General features: G+C 38.0%; 2 protein-coding genes across 3 annotated transcripts in view; one reads left to right on the forward strand and one right to left on the reverse strand.

The window, feature by feature from the left end:
* LOC5575894 (zinc finger protein 836) overlaps positions 1 to 20,830 on the forward strand; it is a 38,529-nt gene that overhangs the window by 2,661 nt on the left and 15,038 nt on the right. The window lies entirely within an intron of this gene.
* LOC5575893 (zinc finger protein 62) lies at positions 1,225 to 20,092 on the reverse strand. Of its 2 annotated transcripts, XM_021841606.1 has the most exons (5): positions 19,799 to 20,092; positions 9,529 to 10,454; positions 6,534 to 6,741; positions 6,020 to 6,471; positions 1,225 to 1,568 (listed from the first exon to the last, which is right to left on the reverse strand). In XM_021841606.1, the coding sequence occupies exons 1-4, from the start codon at positions 19,949 to 19,951 to the stop codon at positions 6,052 to 6,054; spliced, it is 1,707 nt and encodes a 568-aa protein (XP_021697298.1). In that variant the 5' UTR covers positions 19,952 to 20,092; the 3' UTR covers positions 1,225 to 1,568; positions 6,020 to 6,051. The 2 variants fall into 2 exon arrangements, with proteins under 2 accessions (XP_021697298.1, XP_001655897.2); XM_001655847.2 differs by lacking the exon at positions 1,225 to 1,568 and having other exon boundaries at positions 5,785 to 6,471.

A 20,830-nucleotide genomic window follows, 5' to 3' on the forward strand; every position in this document is an offset into this window, starting at 1 on the left:
CTTCAGATGCCCCGATCGAAGTAAAAATGCTTGTCCCAGCGTGGAAAAATCCATCAATGTTGCCCTATATCTCATTCAAGATTGGAATCGATGTCAATTTCAAGGAAGCTGCTTTACGTTCATCAACATGGCCAGTTGGATTATGCTTTCGAGAATTCAGGAACTGTGTTTGGGAACCTATTTCTTAGTTAGTTTATTCTATTAACGTTAAAGACAATGCCTTTGTGTTTGCAATAACTGTGCCTGTGTAACGTACTTACCTTGTGATAATTGTTATAATTTGTTCCATTCGTTTAATAGGTGGAAAAATCCATCAATGTTGCCCTATATCTCATTCAAGATTGGAATCGATGTCAATTTCAAGGAAGCTGCTTTACGTTCATCAACATGGCCAGTTGGATTATGCTTTCGAGAATTCAGGAACTGTGTTTGGGAACCTATTTCTTAGTTAGTTTATTCTATTAACGTTAAAGACAATGCCTTTGTGTTTGCAATAACTGTGCCTGTGTAACGTACTTACCTTGTGATAATTGTTATAATTTGTTCCATTCGTTTAATAGGTGTTGCTGCCTTCTAGTGAAATACTCATTTACCCACCCCAATTTTCAATTAGATCACAAAGATCCGTTGAAATAATTACGAATAAAAATAAATAAAAAATATAATTTTGGAAATTTGACCGCAAGTCTAGGTCACATGAGGGGCCCAAATACAAAGGGGTGAGAATGCCATTTAGGTCGGTTTTGAGTTAAGTATACTGATACCCTTTCGATATTTTAGATACTCTAAAAATGTTAGCCATCGGTTTCTCTGCACATTGATCGTTGGAACTCTATGGAAAGTAACCGGTTCACATGGTTCTGTTTTAGGATTTCTTCGAATATAATTTGCTCCTGCATGTCGGAACATGACAATTCGATATTTTGATGGTGAAATTTAAGCACTTTTCTAGTTCCAAACCGGCGAAAACTGGCACTGAAAATGTTTTCGTAGCTTGATCGAAATTTTGACGTTAAAAATGATTAATGAAGATTTAAATCTGTAGACTCAATGACATTTCAATTTACATAATAACAGCTCGCCCCGTAGTAACATTTTCCGAGCAATGATTCAAAAGCGATTTCCATACTAACTTCAAATGTATTTTACAAATAGTTCCAGAGCACGGAAAATTATGAAATTTTGGATTCCGGCTCAATTTTTGACGTAGAATCATGATATGTAAAAAAACTGGATACCCTTAAACAAGCCAATTGAATAAATTGAATTTATATTCCGATTTCAGTACAAATCTGACGGATTTTCTTAACTATTTTACCTGTGTGAGTGTTTTCGTGTAAGATAGACAAAAATACAGCGTACCTTTAGTAGCTGTCAAAATACGTTGATGCACGGTTGCCAAAATCAGCATCTTTACCGTTCGATTGAAAATTACACATAAGTTGAATTTTTACAAAATCAAGAACAAGAGTAATCTAGCAGAAAATCCAGTTCGTCGCAGAAAAAAATGACAAAAAGTCCCAATGTTCCTAATGTTGAGTAAAAGTTTTTAAAAGGAATGTTCGGATCTGCAATAAAAAGCTATGTGTTATTAAAGAAGATGGTTTGCATACATATCTCAAGTAACCATGATGCTCAAGCTGCAATCTATGCATATATGGCCTACATCACGGCGTGAAATTTTATTGAATTTTATGTTCAACTCGCAGTGCATTTGCCGTTGATCGTAAAGCTTGAAAAATCATTCCAGCAGAATAATTCGGAACGACTTCAGTGCGTTATCATAACAGAGAAAGACTTTCAACTGGTTGGGAAGGCGCACTTAGAGCGTATTATCGAAGGAACTTTTTAAGATGCAATGGGAAACGTATCAAAACCGTATGCATTCAAACAAAATGGATTGTATATAAAAATTTAACTTTCTTCAGGGTAAATCAAAGAAGATAACTCCTAGAAAACATAAGTATGAGTATTAGAGTGGTTCAAAAAATCGTTTTTGCTCCACACCGCTCATTAGATTCTAGATCAAATTCTGAGTGTCCTCCCTAAATTTGAGCTCATTTGGATGAAAACTGAGACTGCACAAGCCCTTTAAAGTTTATATGGGGATTACTATGAGAAAAGCAACCAATTCATTCGATCGGTCATAGTGTTTGATACTGTGAGATACAGATACATCAGCTACAACTTTGCCGAAGACCGTTTTCAAATCGGACGCCTCAGTAATTAGTTATTGATTTATATGCAGTCACAAATTCTTCAGCAGTGCTAATTCAACTTCTGAACAGGCAACATTGCTGCACCTGGCGCGAAAGATAGCACTGCAAAAACGATTTTTGATTTAAAGTTAAACTAATACTTTTTTCAGACTGTGGGGAAATTTCATGGAGACGTTTCAAATATTATCAAACAAGCATTATTTCATTTGGGTTGTTTAGTGATGAAAAATTCAGTTTTTTTTTATCGAAAGGGCACATTTTCCTAAGTGTAACACGAATTTATTGCGCTTTATTATCTTAATTTTGATAAAGTACCCTCTACCGGCAGCTTATTTGTTTACCGCTAAATATATATTTTTAATTTTTTTTTTGTTTTTCGTTATTTTTGCACCATGTTTTCACAAGACCTCAAAAAACTCTTCTAGTTTAAGAATCCGTGTCGATATTAACCATTGGTGATCTAGTTTTGAAAATATTCTTATGTTCCTTGGGGGACCGATATTCTCCATATAAAATGTCTTTGGCGGCTATTTTGTTTTTGGTCAATTTATCAAAAAAATAAAATGTGCACTAAGGTACCGTGGGGCAAGTGGGTAATGGAATTCGCATAGTTGAGATTCTTAAAATTCTAGAGACTTTAAATTGAAACAAATGAGGTCGTGTATATTTTTTAGCGTGAATCCCACCAATAATCACCAGCATGTTAAAATTGATTTTTATGAAAATTTGAAGAAAAAAATACAGAAAAAGTTTTTGAAAAATGTCTCCTTACTTTTCACTTGCGCTAAAAGTGGGGCAAGTGAAAAGTTTACCGTTTTGAACAATAAATTCAAAAACAAACAATTGTATTCACGATATTTATTAGCTTTATCATTTGTTAAGGCTTCCCAATGAACAATAACATAAGTAACATGTACACAAAGAAAATGTTATTCTTTTCACTTGAATTTTCTTCTGTTCAGTTATGTTAGTTGAAATGATTCGACAACATTACCGTGTACGCACCTAACTTTGCGCAGCTCCAAACTTTGCGCATTTTTAAGAAGCCAGAAGAAATGATAATTAATTATTGATTTTTTTAACCATTCAGTTTCAGCAACATGTTCGTTTATGTAAAATAAGTATTTGGCATACATTTGTTTACTGAGAAACGCTCGTTAATGTTAGTAAATAAACAAAAAACCTTATCGTCACACGTATAAACGTCAACTTTTACACCGTCTTAGCACAAGCACTAAGGAGTGGCTCTGTCAAAAATCAACATTTTTCCGAACAAAACTATGCTGTGAGAAGTATAATTGCGGTGTATTAGCAAAAAGGGTAATATTCTAGTAATTCCATTAATTTTCCATACAATATGTCGAATTTTTATTTGAAAAAAAGCGATGCGCAATGTTAGGACCCATTTTTTACGTGAGGGTCTTAATTTTTGCGCACTTCTAGCAATTCGGAATGGCACGTAAATACATGTACGTCATTGCAAATGACAAAAGCTGTCGATCTTAGCAAGAATGGTCACTCAATCTATAAGGCAGCGGTTACATGTTATATTCCTGAAAGTACCTTTTGTATGAAGCTGAAGGCAAAGTTGTGCATTGAAAAATCTCGGAAATCCCACTGTATTGACGCAGGAGGAGACTTTTACAGTAAATTTGGATAATTGATAGCGCAAAGGTTGGCTTCCCAGTTGATGCACAATGATTCAAGTTCTAGTTGTCTAGCAAAAAAGCCCGTTCAATTATGGAATATCTAATACGTATGGCGGTAAATTAATAAAAAATAATTAATCGCGAGAGATCAACGATATATCTCCCAAACTTCCTCCACTTCCAGCTGACGACATGTGCAACAGAGAAGATTTTCTTTAGAAAGCTTCCAAATTGTGCGAAATCGAATTGTTCAGACCATCAGCAGTAAATACGAGCATCGAATTTCGATAGTTATTCAAAGAGATGGAACAAAATTTAAAAAATAAGGAACAGAAACAACAATAAAATAAAAAAAAGTTTAAGAAATAACTGCAACATTTCCAATGTTAGTTCTTACATTATAGGACAGCAATTGCATTTCTGCTCTGTAAAATTTCCACCGCTCGTTATTTGTTTTTGAGAAAGTCGGATATGACGTCGGATAACTCTTCGGGAGAAATCAAACGGAATCCTTCGATAACGCATTTAGAATCTTTTTCATGTGGATAGACCTATACCCCATTTTTATGTTTTGAAGTAGCTTTACATAGACATTTCACGAGATTTCCGTGTGTTCTCTAATATTGCAAGTTTTCAGTCAACGTCTTCCTTTTGATTGGCTGCCCGAAGTAGACATATTAATATTGTAATGTTTGGCAACATCTTTTAGAGAAGTTCCATGATTTCTAATAGCTTTTAACGCTTGAGTATAGTATTTCTTGAATTATCATCACGTTATGTTTTTCTATGATAATTGCGAACCATGTTTACTTATGACTTCTTAAAGAGAAAACACAAATTCAATCTCTAATGATAAACTTTTCACTTGCCCCACCTGATAAGAAAATTGAAGGTGTTTAAATTTTGTTATTTTTAGGTCTACGTCGAATTAATTTTAAAACTTTTTTTATTGCAGTTTCAAACTGTCACCGAGGACAACTAAGAAGTCGTACAGGAAATTATTTTCCGCAACTTTTTTCCACTGAAAATATTAAAATAAAATTGTACGCCGCAAACTTTTTACGGAGTAACAGTTGACAGGTTAACAATTTTTCGCTCTATTATGCAATAATGGCTGAAAAATCTCAGAGATCTCTTACCTATCGTAATGTTCTCAATGGCCTCAAAGGTTTACGCATGAGTTTAAAACGTTAATTCGCATATTCAGTAAAATATATCCATTGTTTTCACTTACCCCATTTACCCACTTGCCCCGCGGTACCTTATACAATTCTAGGTCATAAGGAGCTTCTCTGAAACAATCATACAAATCGGTTCAGTATTCTTGGAGAAATCTGAAAAATACGATATGAGGTTTTTAAGAGTTTTCAAGATTTGCATTTGTCCAGTGTGATGCGAAACACATAAATGCTCATTACTCAAAAACGGCTGTACAAAATTGCTTCATTTTTTCACAGCATACTCGCATTAATGTACCATATCCGAATACGATAAAAATTCTGTAGCCTGAGATATTTACGTGGGATATGGCTACGCGTCGGTCCCCCAAATAAATTTTGGAATATCTGCGGAACCAGATGACCAATTATCAAGATCGACACATATTCTAAAACTAGAAAAGTTTTTTGAGAGCTTGTGAAAAAATGGTGCAAAAATATCGAGAAACAAAAAAGTTATCGTGATTTGAATATATTTTTAGCGGTAAAAGTTGAAGCTGCCTGTAGAGGGGTTAAAAAAGATTTCATTCCGTCGACTTAACGACATTTCAATTTACATAATGACAGCTCGTCCCGAAGTAAAATTTGCCGAGTGGTGATTCAGACCGAATTCCATACAAAATTCAAACGTGTTTTAAAAATAGTTCCTGGGCACAGAAAATTATGAACCTTTAGATACTGGCTCAGTTTTTAACGTAGAATCAGAATATGTAAGAAACTGGATACCCCTAAACAAGCCAATTTCATTGCATGCTAGTCTGTTTCATCAAAACAAACTAGCCAGCTGTCATATGCGGTTCCAGTATGGTTGAATGAGCGTTTTCACACATTGAACAATCTCTCTTCTAGATACCTTGCTTTATACACTGTTTGTAAGTGCAGCTTGAGCATCATGATTATTTGGAATGTTAAACGTAATTCATATATTCAGTACCTGTTCAATACTTGTTTTCTGTTGCCTTTTGCCTACACTCCATCCGGATGATCCATAAGTCTACACACGTTCATGTGTTCTAATTTTAATGCTCTGGTTGGGAAGGCAATGTCACACTTGCGGCACTGCTCCAGCCGCTTCCGAGTGCCTCTCATATTACCCAACAGCATGCCGGGGATGGGTTTCACTCGAACATTGGTTTTGAGGCCATGTTTCACCCACATGTGCCGGTTATACTGTGCGTGATTGCGCAGATCTTTGTTGCAGCACAAATAGTCGTCCCGATAGGTGATGCAAAGGTGAGCATTGAAAGCCTCCTGGGTAGCATGGATCGTGAGGCAAACGCTACATTCCAACGGTTTGGGATTTTCATGCCGCTGCCGATGCACATCCAACTTTTCCTGGCTATCAAATGTAATTACACATATGTCGCAAATAAATTGGCATTGAATCTGGAAATAATGAACATTATAGTTAAAAACAAAACCTGAGTGGAAAAAAATTGAGATTTTACATGGTGAACTCGTTCGATGTGATCCCGCAGAATAATTTTCTGATCGAATGTTTTATCACAATAGTCACAGGGATGGCGAATGGCCAAGTGGACGCGATTGCGATGATTCCGCAGTGCATTGTTCGTATTGAATCGCGCTGGACACGCTTCACAATGATACTTCCGTTCGTTACTGTGACCCTCCATGTGCCGTTTCAGAAGACTTCCACTGTCGTGAAAAAAAAAATATTGTACCAAAAACACTCAATACAAGCAACACGATCTTAATTTATTATATTATTTTGATTTAAAAAAAAAATCCATCAAAACTTTAAACGCCAGTTTGTTTGTCAAGCTTTTCTTCATTATAAATAAACGTTACATAAAATTTGGAGTTTTGATGTTTTGAAGGTGAAACCAGAGCCAAACAATTATTAATTCTAAAGATGATCGTATTTAATTCAATATTATAAATTTAGACGCATAGAGTAAAGTGGGGCAAAAGTTCGAGTGGGGCAAGAGTTTCTTTTTAAGATTTCTAGCTCAATTCAGAACAAAACTTATAAATGTCATGGTGGTTCGAATACTATTCAAGTAAGAGACTTTCACTCCAAATATCATAAAAATTGATTGTGATTTGAAAATGTTATGGCTATTTATTGTTTTTCGACGTGAATATTGTAATTTTCGGGTAAACTTTCGTTGTCTGGAACCAAATGAAGATAAAATCTTTTTCAATATTTTATGTAAGGGCGTTTCTAGGCCTATCATAAGGATGCTTTGAGGTGTATTAATTTTTGCATAAACGCTTGGAAACAATTTTTGGCCCATGGTGGGGCAAAAGTTTGAATCAGCGACCCATGTATAAACTCACGAAAAAAATTGCAAATTGCCCAAAATCCACAAATTATCTTTAAATTTAGCTAAATTTGCCTGATCGTGCGAAAAACGTCACCAAAAATTTTACATGCCCACTTAGTTTTGCGAAAAACTGCTATTTTTGAGTATATTACAATTAACCCTGTTTTGGACAATTTTTTGATGAAAATTTAGTGTGTATTTTTCGGCAAACTTAAGTTTACGACTGGTGTAAAGTATGCCTGTCATAAAAGTATCGATATTTTGTGTTTTAGCCAGCGAACTTTTGCCCCACACTAGATTCGAACTCTTGCCCCACCGGTGGGGCAAAAGTTCGTTTAAGACAATCAATTTTTAAACTGTTATAACTAAAAATGGGTAAATATTTTGACACAAGTTTGTTCAGCAAAATTATAGCCAATATGTTAAAGGTTCACTGTAGGGTATTTGTTTTGTTTTAACTGCTATTGTTTTCCTGGAAACTTCGATTATACCACTAAGGTCGAACTTTTGCTCCACCTTACTCTAATCTAAATCAATCCAATTGGCTCGACTTTAGCTTTGAAATATAATGTGCAACTCATTTACAGTTATTTTTTTTTCCATACTGTTAAATTTTTATGATTTTAAACAGTATTTGTATATAATTGGTGTATCGGCTCAATTATAGTAAGCTTTTACCGTGTACGCACCTAACTTTGCGCAGCTCCAAACTTTGCGCATTTTTAAGAAGCACGAAAAAATGATAATTAATCATTGATTTTTTTAACAATTCAGTTTCAGCAACATGTTCGTTTATGTGAAATAAGTATTTGACATACATTTGTTTACTAAGAAACCCTCGTTAATGTTAGTAAATAAACAAAAAACCTTATCGTCATACGCATAAACGTCAACTTTTACACCTTCTTAGAACAAGCGCTAAGGAGTGGCACTGCAAAAAATCAACATTTTTATTAACAAAACTGTGTTGTGAAAAGTATATTTGCGGTGTATTTGCAAGAAAGGTAATATTCTAGTAATTCCATTTGTTTTCCATATAATATGTTCAATTTTTATTTGAAAATAGCGATGCGCAATGTTAGGACCCATTTTTTACACGAGGGTCTTAATTTTTGCGCACTTCTAGCAATTCGGAATGGCACGTAAATACATGTACGTCCTTGCATATGACAAAATCTGGCGATCTTACCAGGAATGGTCACTCAATCCATAAGGCAGCGGCTACATGTAATATTCTTGAAAGTACCTTTTGTATGAAGCTGAAGGCAAGGTGTGCATAGAAAAATCTCGGAAAATCCACTGTATTAACACAGAAGACTATTACTGTAAACTTGGATAATTAATAGCGCAAAGGTTGGCTTCCCAGTTGAAGGACAATGATTCAAGCTCCAGTTGTCTGAAAAAAGCGTTCAATTATGGAATATCCATACTGGCGGCAAATAGATAAAAAAAAAAAAAAATAATCGCGAAAGATCAACGATACATCTCTCAGTTTAAGAATTAAAAAAAAAAAACAAGAGAATAAGTTATATGAAGCAACGTACGATAACAAATAGGCATAAGCTGCGGCTGTAAACTATATAGCTCAGATTGTAATCTTGTGAATATATGTATTATAAAAAAATAAGAACAGAGTAAATCTCTATTCGTGGGCACTCTATGTTTGAGGTGATTGAATAAATTAAATTGAAATTCACGGAAAAAACTCTTGATGAAACTCATATTAGTTGTAACCTTTTTATTTAATACGAAACCAGTAAAAAAGTAAAATTATTTAGAGTAAACGAGCAATTTAAGGCATGCGCAAAGTTAGGCACATCATGCGCAAAGTTAGGAACAATTCAGATTTTGTGCGCAATGTTAGGCACAAGGTATTGCATCACCTTTTGCATTTTTTTATTTTTTTGTGAATCATTTTTATTTTTTTTAAATCACGCGTTCTACTGAAGGGTTAAAAGCCTATCGTTGGCAGAAGTTTGAATAAAAAGATACATATTTTAGCCTTATTTGAAGCAAAAATACGATGATAATTTCTTAACTGCGCAAAGTTTGGTGCGTACACGGTACGAGATTAAATCCAACGTAATTCACACATAATAAACTGGTGTTTAAAATAATGATGGCTATTTTTTTTGTAATGGATAAAAAAACTCACGTTTTGAACACTGCACTGCATATTTCACATCGTTTCTTGCCATTATCGATTTTGTGGACATTCATGTGCGCCTTCAAGGCCAGTAGCGTGTGGGAAGCATATTCACAATATTCACACTGATACTTCCGCTTCTCTTCGTGCCGTTCCATATGAGATTTATATGAGTTAGGATTTTTGAGTGCAGCACCACACACTTCGCATACAATTTGATTCTCCGGATGATTCATACTATGATTTCGCCATTCATCTTTGGTTTTGAAAACCATTTCACATATCGTACAGGGGTAAGTTCGATTTTCACGTTTTTCGTGAACAGCCTTGTGGCGATCGACGGCCATTCTGTACTTTGTTTTAAACTTGCACTTATCGCACGACCAGGGTGCTTCCAGCATTTTTCCTTCCGGATGGATCCTGGGACGCCCCGGTTTCTTTTTACCAGTGGTAGGAGTGGATTTCGATGAGATACGAGGAGATTTTGACTTGGGGGGTTTTCTCTTCACAAGTGGTTTATCATCGTCGCTGGATGAATCGTCCGATTCGGATTTCATTTGGCACACGACATCGCATATATCATCATATGGAACGTCGTACATCGTACTGTCCTCTTCCGGGTCAGAGGGTTCGGCTTTTTCCACTTTGACTTCAGGAGTACATTTGACGAAATTTCGCGATTGGAACTCCTGTATAATATCCTCGACCTGTGGATCCGATTTGTTACATAGGGATAGTTCTGTGAAAACTTTGTCCAACTCATCCTTGCTGTCTCTGAAGAGAGATGTAATCGATTTGGGATTCGAATGTTGCAAATCGACCAAGGCTTCCATGAAACGAAGCGTGACCACCAAACGATTACGATAGACGGCAAAGTCGGTCAACTGCGTCAAACAAGGGTCACACACAAGTTTAGGAATATATTGCTGCTTATCCTGAGAAAAAAAATTGGAAAAACAATTTTTTTTATTTTATTTTATTTTATTTTATTGATGTACAAGGGGGTCAGGGGCCAAGTCTCCAGCATAAGTTTAAAAACTCACACCTTCCATAATACACCGGGGGTTTTGGAGTTTGGGAAGTAGGCAACGCAACATCTTTGACCAGAAGGTTCTTTAAGTTTTGCTTTTACTCTAGACTTCCCCTACACGTATGAATGATGCAATGTCGAAAGAACATGAATCAGTCATACATATAACGGTAGTGAAGTGTTTTGCCTAAGGATATGTGAAAGGAGGGATTTTGTGTGGTGTTTTGTAAATCGCTCTGTGGAACAAATTTGTTATTAGTTAAATAATAAGTTCATTTGATTTACCTTTCATTAGTATTCAATGATTACAGAAACTTTATACTTAACAAAGGCGTGGAGTGCAGCAAGCTAGGTAGGCGGATCAAGTGCGTATCGATTTGGCGAGCGTGGGGCAGAACCGAGGATGAAGAGATGCGACCGCAAACCGACGTTTTCTCGGCCATTACGCTGCCATGATAAGAGATGCCTTTCCTCTTCGATGAATTATTCCTCGAAGCGGGTTAGATATGAAAACAAGGATAAAGAGAGAAGGAATGTTAGTGATTAATACATGCTTTATGGCAGTATTGGCGTACATTGAAGTCATACAAAATTCTCTCTTTGGATTCCCACGATAACAATCCCTGAAACTAATGATAAACAACAAAAAATTAATCCAACAGAGCGAGAACCTTGATGTTTCAATGTATGACAATCCAGCTTTATTGCATGTGAGAATTCTTGGTGATATTCTCACAACGGCCATTCAGAATGGTTCGACGGATGTAGATAAAAGATCATTATGATAAAATTAACGCGACGACATGTTAGTAAACTCAAAACGGTTAATTTATTTGCAACTGTTAATTTAAATAGTTAAGCTAAGGGTCGGTTATAAGGCAATCCATGAGACAGCTGCGATCAGCTGGTTTTTTTTGTTTACCAAGAGCTTTTGACGTTTCGCGATCGGAGTGACCGTTCGATTACAAAGGAAAATGTAAAGCTACGGTAACACTCGCATGCTTTGTTTACGCATTAGTTTCGGTTGCATTCACACTTTTAGCTGTCAGTCCTATCGCGGAAAGTCCTCATGGATAGCTTTATTGCATATAACTTTATAGATAAGCAGCAGTAAAGCACGAACGCGAATCCATCCCATCTTCAAATGCACAACACTTCATTCTGGAATTTTAGAACGTCCATGTTGTAACTTGTTCACACAAGAAATCTGCCTCGACCGAGTTGGCAGAACGCGCCCATACCCCTTTCTGAACCAAAGGACAGGGAACTAATACCATGATACCTTAATTACAAATACAAAAGCTACTTCTATGTTATTTCCACTACTACGCTCACGATAATTATGTTATGATCGTTAGAATAAAAACGATAGAGGTTACTACTACATAACAGAAATACTACCCAAAGAACGCTATTGTCGCCAGTGTTGGTGTGATAAATGCAAAGTAGTGCAAAAATGCGTAGAGGATTAAATAAGTTATTAATTACAGCATTTTGTTCAACAATGTTATATTATATTATGAAAGATATTTCAAAATGAAACATTTCAGTAACAGCAGTGCCATCAGTTTTCTAATTATTATACATATATCAGTAACATTACTAAACTATCTCTAACACCGCTACAACCTACCTTACTAAATAACGCAATACCGTAAAATGCCGTAATTCAGAACATTTTGGAATATTTCTCAAAAATCGTAAATTATTGTTAATGACAATTTTAATTGGAATTATTATGCATTACCAGCATATACAAATAGCGGTATGGACAAATTTCAAAATTTTTCTTAAATTTCGATTAATTTTGGACCAAATATGCGGATTTAGGCGATGCGCTGAATTACGGCACCTTACGGTATTACTAAGGTAATAATTACTACATTGTTAGTAAACCTAACATAAATGTCTATTTTCAATGACCTGTGAGACGCAGAGACCACCCGCACCCACTCTTGCGCCTCGTGGTCTACTGAAAAAGATTTATGTATATTGCACTAATACTACTATTAGGAATAGTGCTACTGATGAAGGTGATCGTTGGTTTCCCAGTCTTGTTAGTGATTTGAGTGTTAGTAGAGACTGGTAGTGAGCCCTGCCGGTCCCTCCAGCATTACGCGTAGTTATCTGGTGTTAGATCATGCGACAGTAACTAAACTCATGCTGAAGGTGTGATAAATCAAGTGTAAAATATATTTCAGCATTGAAACACATGTCATTATTTAATTTAAAACTATTAGACTAGCTTACATTTTATAAGTTATAATTACGATTATTTTCGCGATCAATATATTAGTATTAGTATATTTCACAATATCAACAATATGCAATCACTTGATAAATCACCGTCAATCCCATCACCTAAGGGCAGGGAAAAAAATTGGAAAAACAAATTTTGATCTTTATTGCGTTTATGTCTTATTTATCACATGTCTTATAAGCGGTTTCTTCATCACCGCATAGGCCTTAAACCTGGTTTAATCTATGGGTAAACGTGGTTAACGGCTTAAGCGAAGGTGAAGAAATTGGCCCTTAATGGTATATTCAATTCAACTGAATAGATTTCATCATAGCCGATATTATTATAGAGATATTTTATAGACCAACTTGCATGATAATGAGATTATATAATCAATATTAAATGCTTGGCACACATAATCAACTTATTGCGCGCGTTTCAAAATGGACAAATTGTGAGTGAAATCATGAAAAAATCCACTAAGCTTTTGAGACCCTTGAAGTTTCAATAACTGAGAATGTTATAAGTTTCGAATTCAAATCACACATTAATTATAGCTTTCGCCGGCTTCCCATAAGCGTAATAAACGTGGCTGTTTAAGGCGAAGTAGGCCATCATTGAATTTTGTACGCGTCGTCGATGATTGTTGCTAATTCATCTCACGATTTCGAATCAAAGAAAATCAGTTGGTTCTGCACTGACACAGCTGAAAAAGTATCAGCATACTTTATGCATGTTAGCACGTATAGTGATACTTTTTCAAGTTAATATAAACTATCAAGACTGAGTATTATCACTTTGGAATGCAAGCTGAAAAGTCATCATTGTTGCCAAAACGAATGACGGGATACTTAGCCTTAAGTTCAACCGGTTCTCGATTATCACTCACACAGGTGGATGCTTCAGTACACGCTTTAATGCAACCGCATGACCTCCGACGTTGACCTCCATCCGCTGAACCGCTTTGCAGTCGATGACATTGGCAAAATTCTCTAGCGATGGTCAAATTGCATTGCCTAGGTCGGTACAACTTTTTTTAGCGAAAAGCTTTCTAAATTGTTGCAGTCTCTTATATATTGATTTTAGAATCTTTAAATCGTGATTGGGTGGTGGCCAATCGACAACAGAATGTGCAAGTTGAGGATCAAAGGCCGTTTCTTCAATATCAGCATAATCAACGTGGACAGCCCTCACCTAGCAAGTGACGATGACGATAAGGACGACGGCTGCCCAAGCCATGATGTCAAAATCGTTATCGGAGATCTCAACGCTTAGGTTGGCCAGGAGGAGGAATTTAGACCGATTATAGGGAAGTTCAGCGCTCACCAGCTTACGAGCGAAAACGGCCTTAGACTGATTGATTTCGCCGCCTCCAAAAACATGGCCATACCTAGTTCCAGCACAGCCTCCCGTATCGGTACACTTGGAGATCACCCCAACAGACTGAATCGCAAATCGACCACGTTTTGATTGATGGAAGACACTTCTCAGACATTATCGACGTCAGAACCTATCGCGGCGCTAACATCGATTCGGACCACTACAACTCTCCGTTGTGAACAACATTCGGTACCGACGCCCGCCACGGTACAATCTGGAACGACTCAAGCTACCCGAAGTCGTAACTGATTACGCGCAAAGCCTTGAAGCTGCGTTGCCGGAAGAGGGAGAGCTCACCGAAGCCCCTCTTGAGGACGGCTGGAGTAGTCTCAAAGCAGCCATTAACAACGCAGCGGAAGGTGCCGTTGGGTTCGTGGAAGGAAATCGACGGAACGGTTGGTTCGACGCGGAGTGTCGGACGGTTTTGGACGAGAAGAATGCAGCGCGGGCGATGATGCTGCAGCAAGGCACCCGTCAAAACGTGGAACGATACAAACAGAAGCGAAGACAGCAAACGCATCTATTCCGGGATAAAAAGCGCCGCCTGGAAGAGTTGGAGAGCGAAGAGATGGAGCAGCTGTATCGTTCTCAAGACACGCGTAAGTTCTACAAGAAACTCAATGCATCCCGCAAAGGCTTTGTGCCGCGAGCCGAAATGTGCCGGGATAATGATGGAGGTATCTTGACGGACAAACGTGAGGTGATTGAAAGGTGGAAGCAGCACTACGATAAACACCTAAACGGCGCAGAGGAGGAAGATCAAGATAGCAGGAGGATTGGCTTCATCAGTATGATGAGGGAGACGTGCCAACTCCCACAATATGTGAAGTTAAGGATCCCAAGTAACCACGAAGCCATATATGCGCACTTTATGTTTGCTCTATAGTGCGCTATCAGATTTTGTTTTAAAGTGACATAACCTTTAAGAGCTTTATAAAGTATAATTAAAGTGGGAAAGGGCCCCACAACAACCAAATTAATGCAATACTTGGTAAAGCAGTTTTAATGCACAAGCCCTACTAAAGCATTTATGTTTGTATATTTAGGGTTCATGATGTATATTAGCTTAAAATAATGTATGTTTAGGGCTTGCGTTAAAAATAAACAAAACAATGAATCCATTGACTACCTTTCAATGGTTTTCTTTAACAGCTTAATGATTTTTTTATTGGAATCAAGATTCGAACCCACAACTACGATGATGGTGTGCTGGATGCCTGGCGTGTTGGTGTCCTGTGCTAAAGCTGCTGATGTAATAAGGGATGGTACACAAATTATGTCACGCTAAATTTCAACTTTTTTGACCCCCTCCCCCCCCTTTGTCACGTTTTTTGTATGAGCCCTCCAATTTTTTTTTGTAAGGCTTGACCCCCCCCCCCCCCCCCCCTCGGAGCGTGACGTAATTGGTGCATGACCCCTAAGGTAGGATAAAAGTTCCTTATAAACGAAACCACTGCGTGTGTTAACATTACTATTGGCCCAGTTATTGCGAATAGAAAGAATTCTCTTCGACGATTGATTTCCTTTCCTCACCAAATGAAACATCAATAGAAAGAATTCGATCACCATTCTTTCTCGTAGAGGAAATAACAGAACATAACCCATAAAACAAAGTCCAACAAAAAGATTTCAGGGGAGAGAAATTGATCGACATTTCTTCTCGCTCCTTATGAGTAAAAGAGTATCATAGATAAAATACAACAATTCTGATTGAATACATATATCCTTAGATCATGAAATGGGGGTTCGAGATGAAAGAAAGTCATTTCATTATTCTTCCATATCCCACAAAACGTAATGAGCGAGTGCGAACGTGCTCGATCGTCTTACTTATTTATTACAGATTCAAGTGCGTTCAATGAGGTTATGCAATCTTGTATGACAGCATAACTGTATATTCACTCTAAACGCTTAGCATAATGCTATATTAAAATAATGCTACAAAGCATTTACAATGTTAATCAAATGCATCATTACTTGACAGTTATTGAATAAATGTATGATAACATTATTAATGCAAAAAATGTTGACTTTCGACCAAATTAATGCAATAATATAATGCTTGTGGTTACTTGGGATGCTATCAAACAGCTCAAGAACAAAGCAGCTGGAAAGGATGGTATTGGAGCGGAACTTATTAAAATGGGCCCGGACAGGTTGGCCACTTGTCTGCACCAATTGATAGCCAGGATCTGGGATACAGAACAGCTACCGGAGGAGTGGAAGGAGGGAATAATATACCCAATATACAAAAAGGGTGACAAGTTAGAATGTGAGAACTATCGAGCGATCACCATTCTGAAAGTGCTTTCCCAGATCATCTTCCGCCGTCTATCGCCACTGGCAAGCAGATTTGTGGGAAGTTATCAAGCCGGTTTTGTGGACGGGCGATCGACGACAGACCAAATCTTTATGTTGCGGCAGATCTTCCAAAAGTGTCGCGAATAGCAAGTCCTTACGCACCACCTATTCATCGATTTCAAAGCGGCCTATGATACCATCGACCGCGAAGAGCTACACTGCGGAACACGTTTTTGTCTCCAGCACCAAAATACCGCTATTCACTTAATTAAGGGTTGCTGAATCCATTGCCGTTTTCAGAAATATCATAGCACGTCTAGTTTTTGAGATATTGACTGTTGAAAATGCAAAAAATGACTATTTCAGCCAACTTGCATGCAAGTTTGCCAGCTTGTAAGGTAATATATTGGCTTAATTTGCCACAGAATTCAAACTTTATGTGTATAACAATACTTATCATCAAAGTTTGTATTACTTTCGATACGGAAAAGTTATTTTTTGATGGTTTAGAGAATTGTTGTATTTTGCCATATAGAAGAAACGAAGAATTTTGTATGAAGACTGCAAGTATGTTGAAAAAATCGGTTTAATCGAAATTTAATCGCGCAATTTCAATCAAATTATGTCTGAAATGAAAGTTCAAGTCCTATTTGCATGTTTGGTGGATTAGATTACAAAAAAAAGTTTGATAAATTGTACTTTAAATTTCATGTAAACATTAATAAAACCAGTGTTTTATACAACTTTGGCGACCTGTAGCTAAAAATTGTGACGTGCTGGAACTTTTCTGAGAATAAAACCAGGTTCAGCAACCCCAAATCTACTAGAGACACGCAAAAATGTCATTTTTGTTACGCTGTGCTATGGAAGATTATGGACGAGAATGGTTTTCCCGGGAAATAGACTAGACTGATCAAAGCAACGATGGATAGTGTACAGTGCTGTGTGAAGATATCGGGTGCATTATCGGACCCGTTTGAAACACGCCAAGGACTTCGACAAGGCGATGGTCTTTCCTGCCTCCTGTTCAATATTGCGCTAGAAGGTGTTATGAAACGGGCGGGCTTCAACATGCGGGGCACGATCTTCAATAAATCCAGCCAGTTCATCTGCTTTGCTGGCGACGTGGACATTGTCGGAAGAACGTTCCAGGTGGTTTCTGAACAGTATACCAGGCTGAAACGTGAAGCAGATTGAAGGTAAATACGTCGAAGACGAAATATCTGCTGGCTGGAGGAACCGAGCGCGATAGAGCGCGCATTGGCAGATGCGTGATGATCGACGGGGATGCGTTGGTGGCGGATTTGTCTACCTCGGATCATTGATAACGTCGGATAACAGCTGCAGCAGAGAAATTCGAATACGTATCATTGCCGGAAGTCGTGCTTACTACGGACTCCACAAGACCTTGCGGTCTGGTAAACTCCACTTCCGTACTAAATGTACCATGTACAAGAGGCTGATAAGACCGGTAGTCCTCTACGGACATGAGACGTGGACAATGCTCGAAGAGGACCTGCAAGCGCTAGGAGTTTTTGAACGACGTGTGCTTAGGACGATCTTCGGCGGAGTATGTGAGAATGGCGTATGGAGGAGAAGGAAGAATCACGAGCTTGCGCAACTCTACGGTGAACCCAGTATCCAGAAGGTCGCCAAAGCTGGAAGGGTACGATGGGCGGGACACGTAGTGAGAATGCCGGACAACAATCCCGCAAAAATGGTGTTCACCTCAAATCCGGCCGGTACAGGACGAAGGGGAGCGCTACGAGCTAGCTGGTTTGACCAAATGGAGCAGGATCTTGGAAGTGTGGAGCGATCGAGAAACTGGAGGTTAGCAGCCATGGCCGAGTTAATTGGCGTAACATGGTAGCGCAGGTCATGTCTTGAAGGACGTAGAGCCAGCAAAAGTAAAGTAAGTAAGAATCTTTAAATCAATAATAAAAGAAATTCATCGATTACAGCGCCACATATTGTCGAAAAAGTAATTCGTGCCAGTTTTCCCATATATTCGTCGGTTATCCATACAAACTTCATGCTCGGCTTCGATATAAAATAAAAATAACTTTTTGAATGGGAAATTAACATGAGAGCAGTGCGAGTTTTGTTTTTTTTTCGTCATGCGAGTAAAAACGACGAGTATACTAAAAAAATCAAGTTTTGCAACAAGCAGGCGTTGCAGAATTCGCTCTCATTTGAGAATGAAGCACGATCAAAGCAAGCAAAGAAAAACATCCCATCTGTTGCGGTCCACGATCGTCATTGTATCGCAAGGTGTAACAAGTCTGATAAATGGAAGCAGCGAGCGAGAGCCCCAACGAGAGAGCGATGATAAAAACCATTTTTCTCGCTTGTTTACCGTTGGGGATAGGTGTTTTTCTTTACTGGCACGATAAACAATCCACGAACTTCCAATAACAACAGTGTCCCCCAGGCTTGGAGCATGTTTAGAGGGGTTTTATCATGCACTACTATCCCCCCAATCTGATCAAACTTGTAGCAGTATACGATAAACAGTCTCTCATAATGTGCAGCATGTTATGATAGTTACAGAGAGCGATACGTGAGCGATTCTCTCAATTTTCTCAGGATTCAATCCCTGCCAACAAGGGCTAGCCGAGTGGTTACAGCAAAGCCATGCTGAAGGTGTCTGTGTTCGATTCCCGTATGGTCCAGGATTTTTCGTAATGGAAATTTCCTTGACTTCCCTGGGCATAGAGTATCATCGTACCTGCCACACGATATGCGAATGCGGAAATGGCAACTTTGGCAAAGAAAGCCCTCAGTTAATAACTGTGAAAGTGCTGCTGATAAGAACACTAAGCAGAGAAGCAGGCTCTCAGTGAGGACGTTAATGCCAAGAAGAAGAACCTAAGGGCGGTCCATAAATTACGTAAGACAATTTTGGCGGTTTTTCAACCCCCTTCCCTCCATGGTGAGGGCTCATTCATAAATTTCATAACGCTGAAGGGGGTGGGTGGGTTTCCTTGTGCTGTTATGGCTCATACAAAATTTGTAAAATATTCATACAAAAAGCGTTACGAGGGGGTGGGTGGGTGTCGAAAATGTCCATTTTTAGCGTTATGAAATTTGTGAATGAGGCCTAATAGTTTTCTGGAAGAGGCCCCCATATTTGTAAATCCAGCCATGGGCTTATGGGACAATTATGCGATTACCAACAGCGACTCTGGAATAAAATCCAGCAGATAAATAAACTGACAAGAGGATCCGCAGTAACAATAAATGCAAAAGATTCGATTATAAGTCGTTAGGTGTAAATCAGATCCCATTCCAAAAATTGAGTTTGATAAAATCAATTAACATATTCTTACCTCTGGAAGTTGATAAGTAACATCCTCCAGGAATGTTTTAATGGGCAAACTGATGCTTCCGAAGTTATCGTCCAACGAGTGAAATTTTCTCAAATCCGGCTTCAAACACAAACGGCACACATTCGGGTAATGTTCCAAATTGAACACTGCCATTGTTTGAATCAGGTTTTCTGTGAATTCTTTGCGAATTTAAAGTAAAACTGTTAAAATTAATATTTTTTCTCCAACACGACGAGACCGACGCGAGAAATCTATTAGTGTTGACGTTTCATCACCGCGTAAACAAAACTGGCAGCAATCATTCGCTAACGGTCTGCTTGATGCTGTCAGCTATTTATAGGTCATCGGCGGGCGTCGTCGTCGGACATATGTATCAAAGTACCTGAATATCTTTGAATATACAAGGTACTAGATGCCCTCGATAGGGTAATGGAACTTTAAAATTTTATACGTCTCGCATAACTTCTGATCTCGCCCTAAAAGCTATTGGTAATCATGTGTGTAGCTCGTTGTTTCTGAGCATTTGAATGGATTTTCATGTTATTTAACAACGCTATGGCAAAGAAAGGATCATTATCTACCTGCCCGTGATGTTGGTTTGGATGCTTATTCTTTCTTGTGCTCAGAAACAATGAGCTACACACGCTGCTACCAATGGCTTTTAGGGAGTTATCTCAGAGTATGCGAGACGTGATTTAATTTAATGTAAGCTTATTCACATATTTCATAATGCCAAAAATGGTACACACCCACCACCTTGTAACACATTTTGTATGCATATTTTTCGAATTTTGTACGAGTTAACATCTTGAGGCCCTCTTGTTTATTTCTCGCATACTCTGAGATAACGCCCTAAAAGCCATTGGTAGCCACGTGTGTAGCTCATTGTTTCTGAGCACAAGAAAGAATAAGCATCCTAACCAACATCACGGGCAGGTAGATAATGATCCTTTCTTTGCCATAGCGTTGTTAAATAACATGAAAATCCATTCAAATGCTCAGAAACAACGAGCTACACACATGGTTACCAAT

This window comes from Aedes aegypti, chromosome 2 (assembly GCF_002204515.2).
Source record: "Aedes aegypti strain LVP_AGWG chromosome 2, AaegL5.0 Primary Assembly, whole genome shotgun sequence".
NCBI lineage: Eukaryota > Metazoa > Arthropoda > Insecta > Diptera > Culicidae > Aedes > Aedes aegypti.

Excerpts from the sequence above, each read along its gene's own strand:
- LOC5575893 (XM_021841606.1), bottom strand. The coding sequence starts at position 19,951 with ATGGCAGTGTTCAATTTGGAACATTACCCGAATGTGTGCCGTTTGTGT. Across the intron at positions 10,455-19,798 it reads TTACTTATCAACTTCCAGAG|GATAAGCAGCAATATATTCC; the intron begins GTAAGAATATGT and ends TTTTTTTCTCAG. Across the intron at positions 6,742-9,528 it reads TGCAGTGCAGTGTTCAAAAC|TGGAAGTCTTCTGAAACGGC; the intron begins GTGAGTTTTTTT and ends TTTTCACGACAG.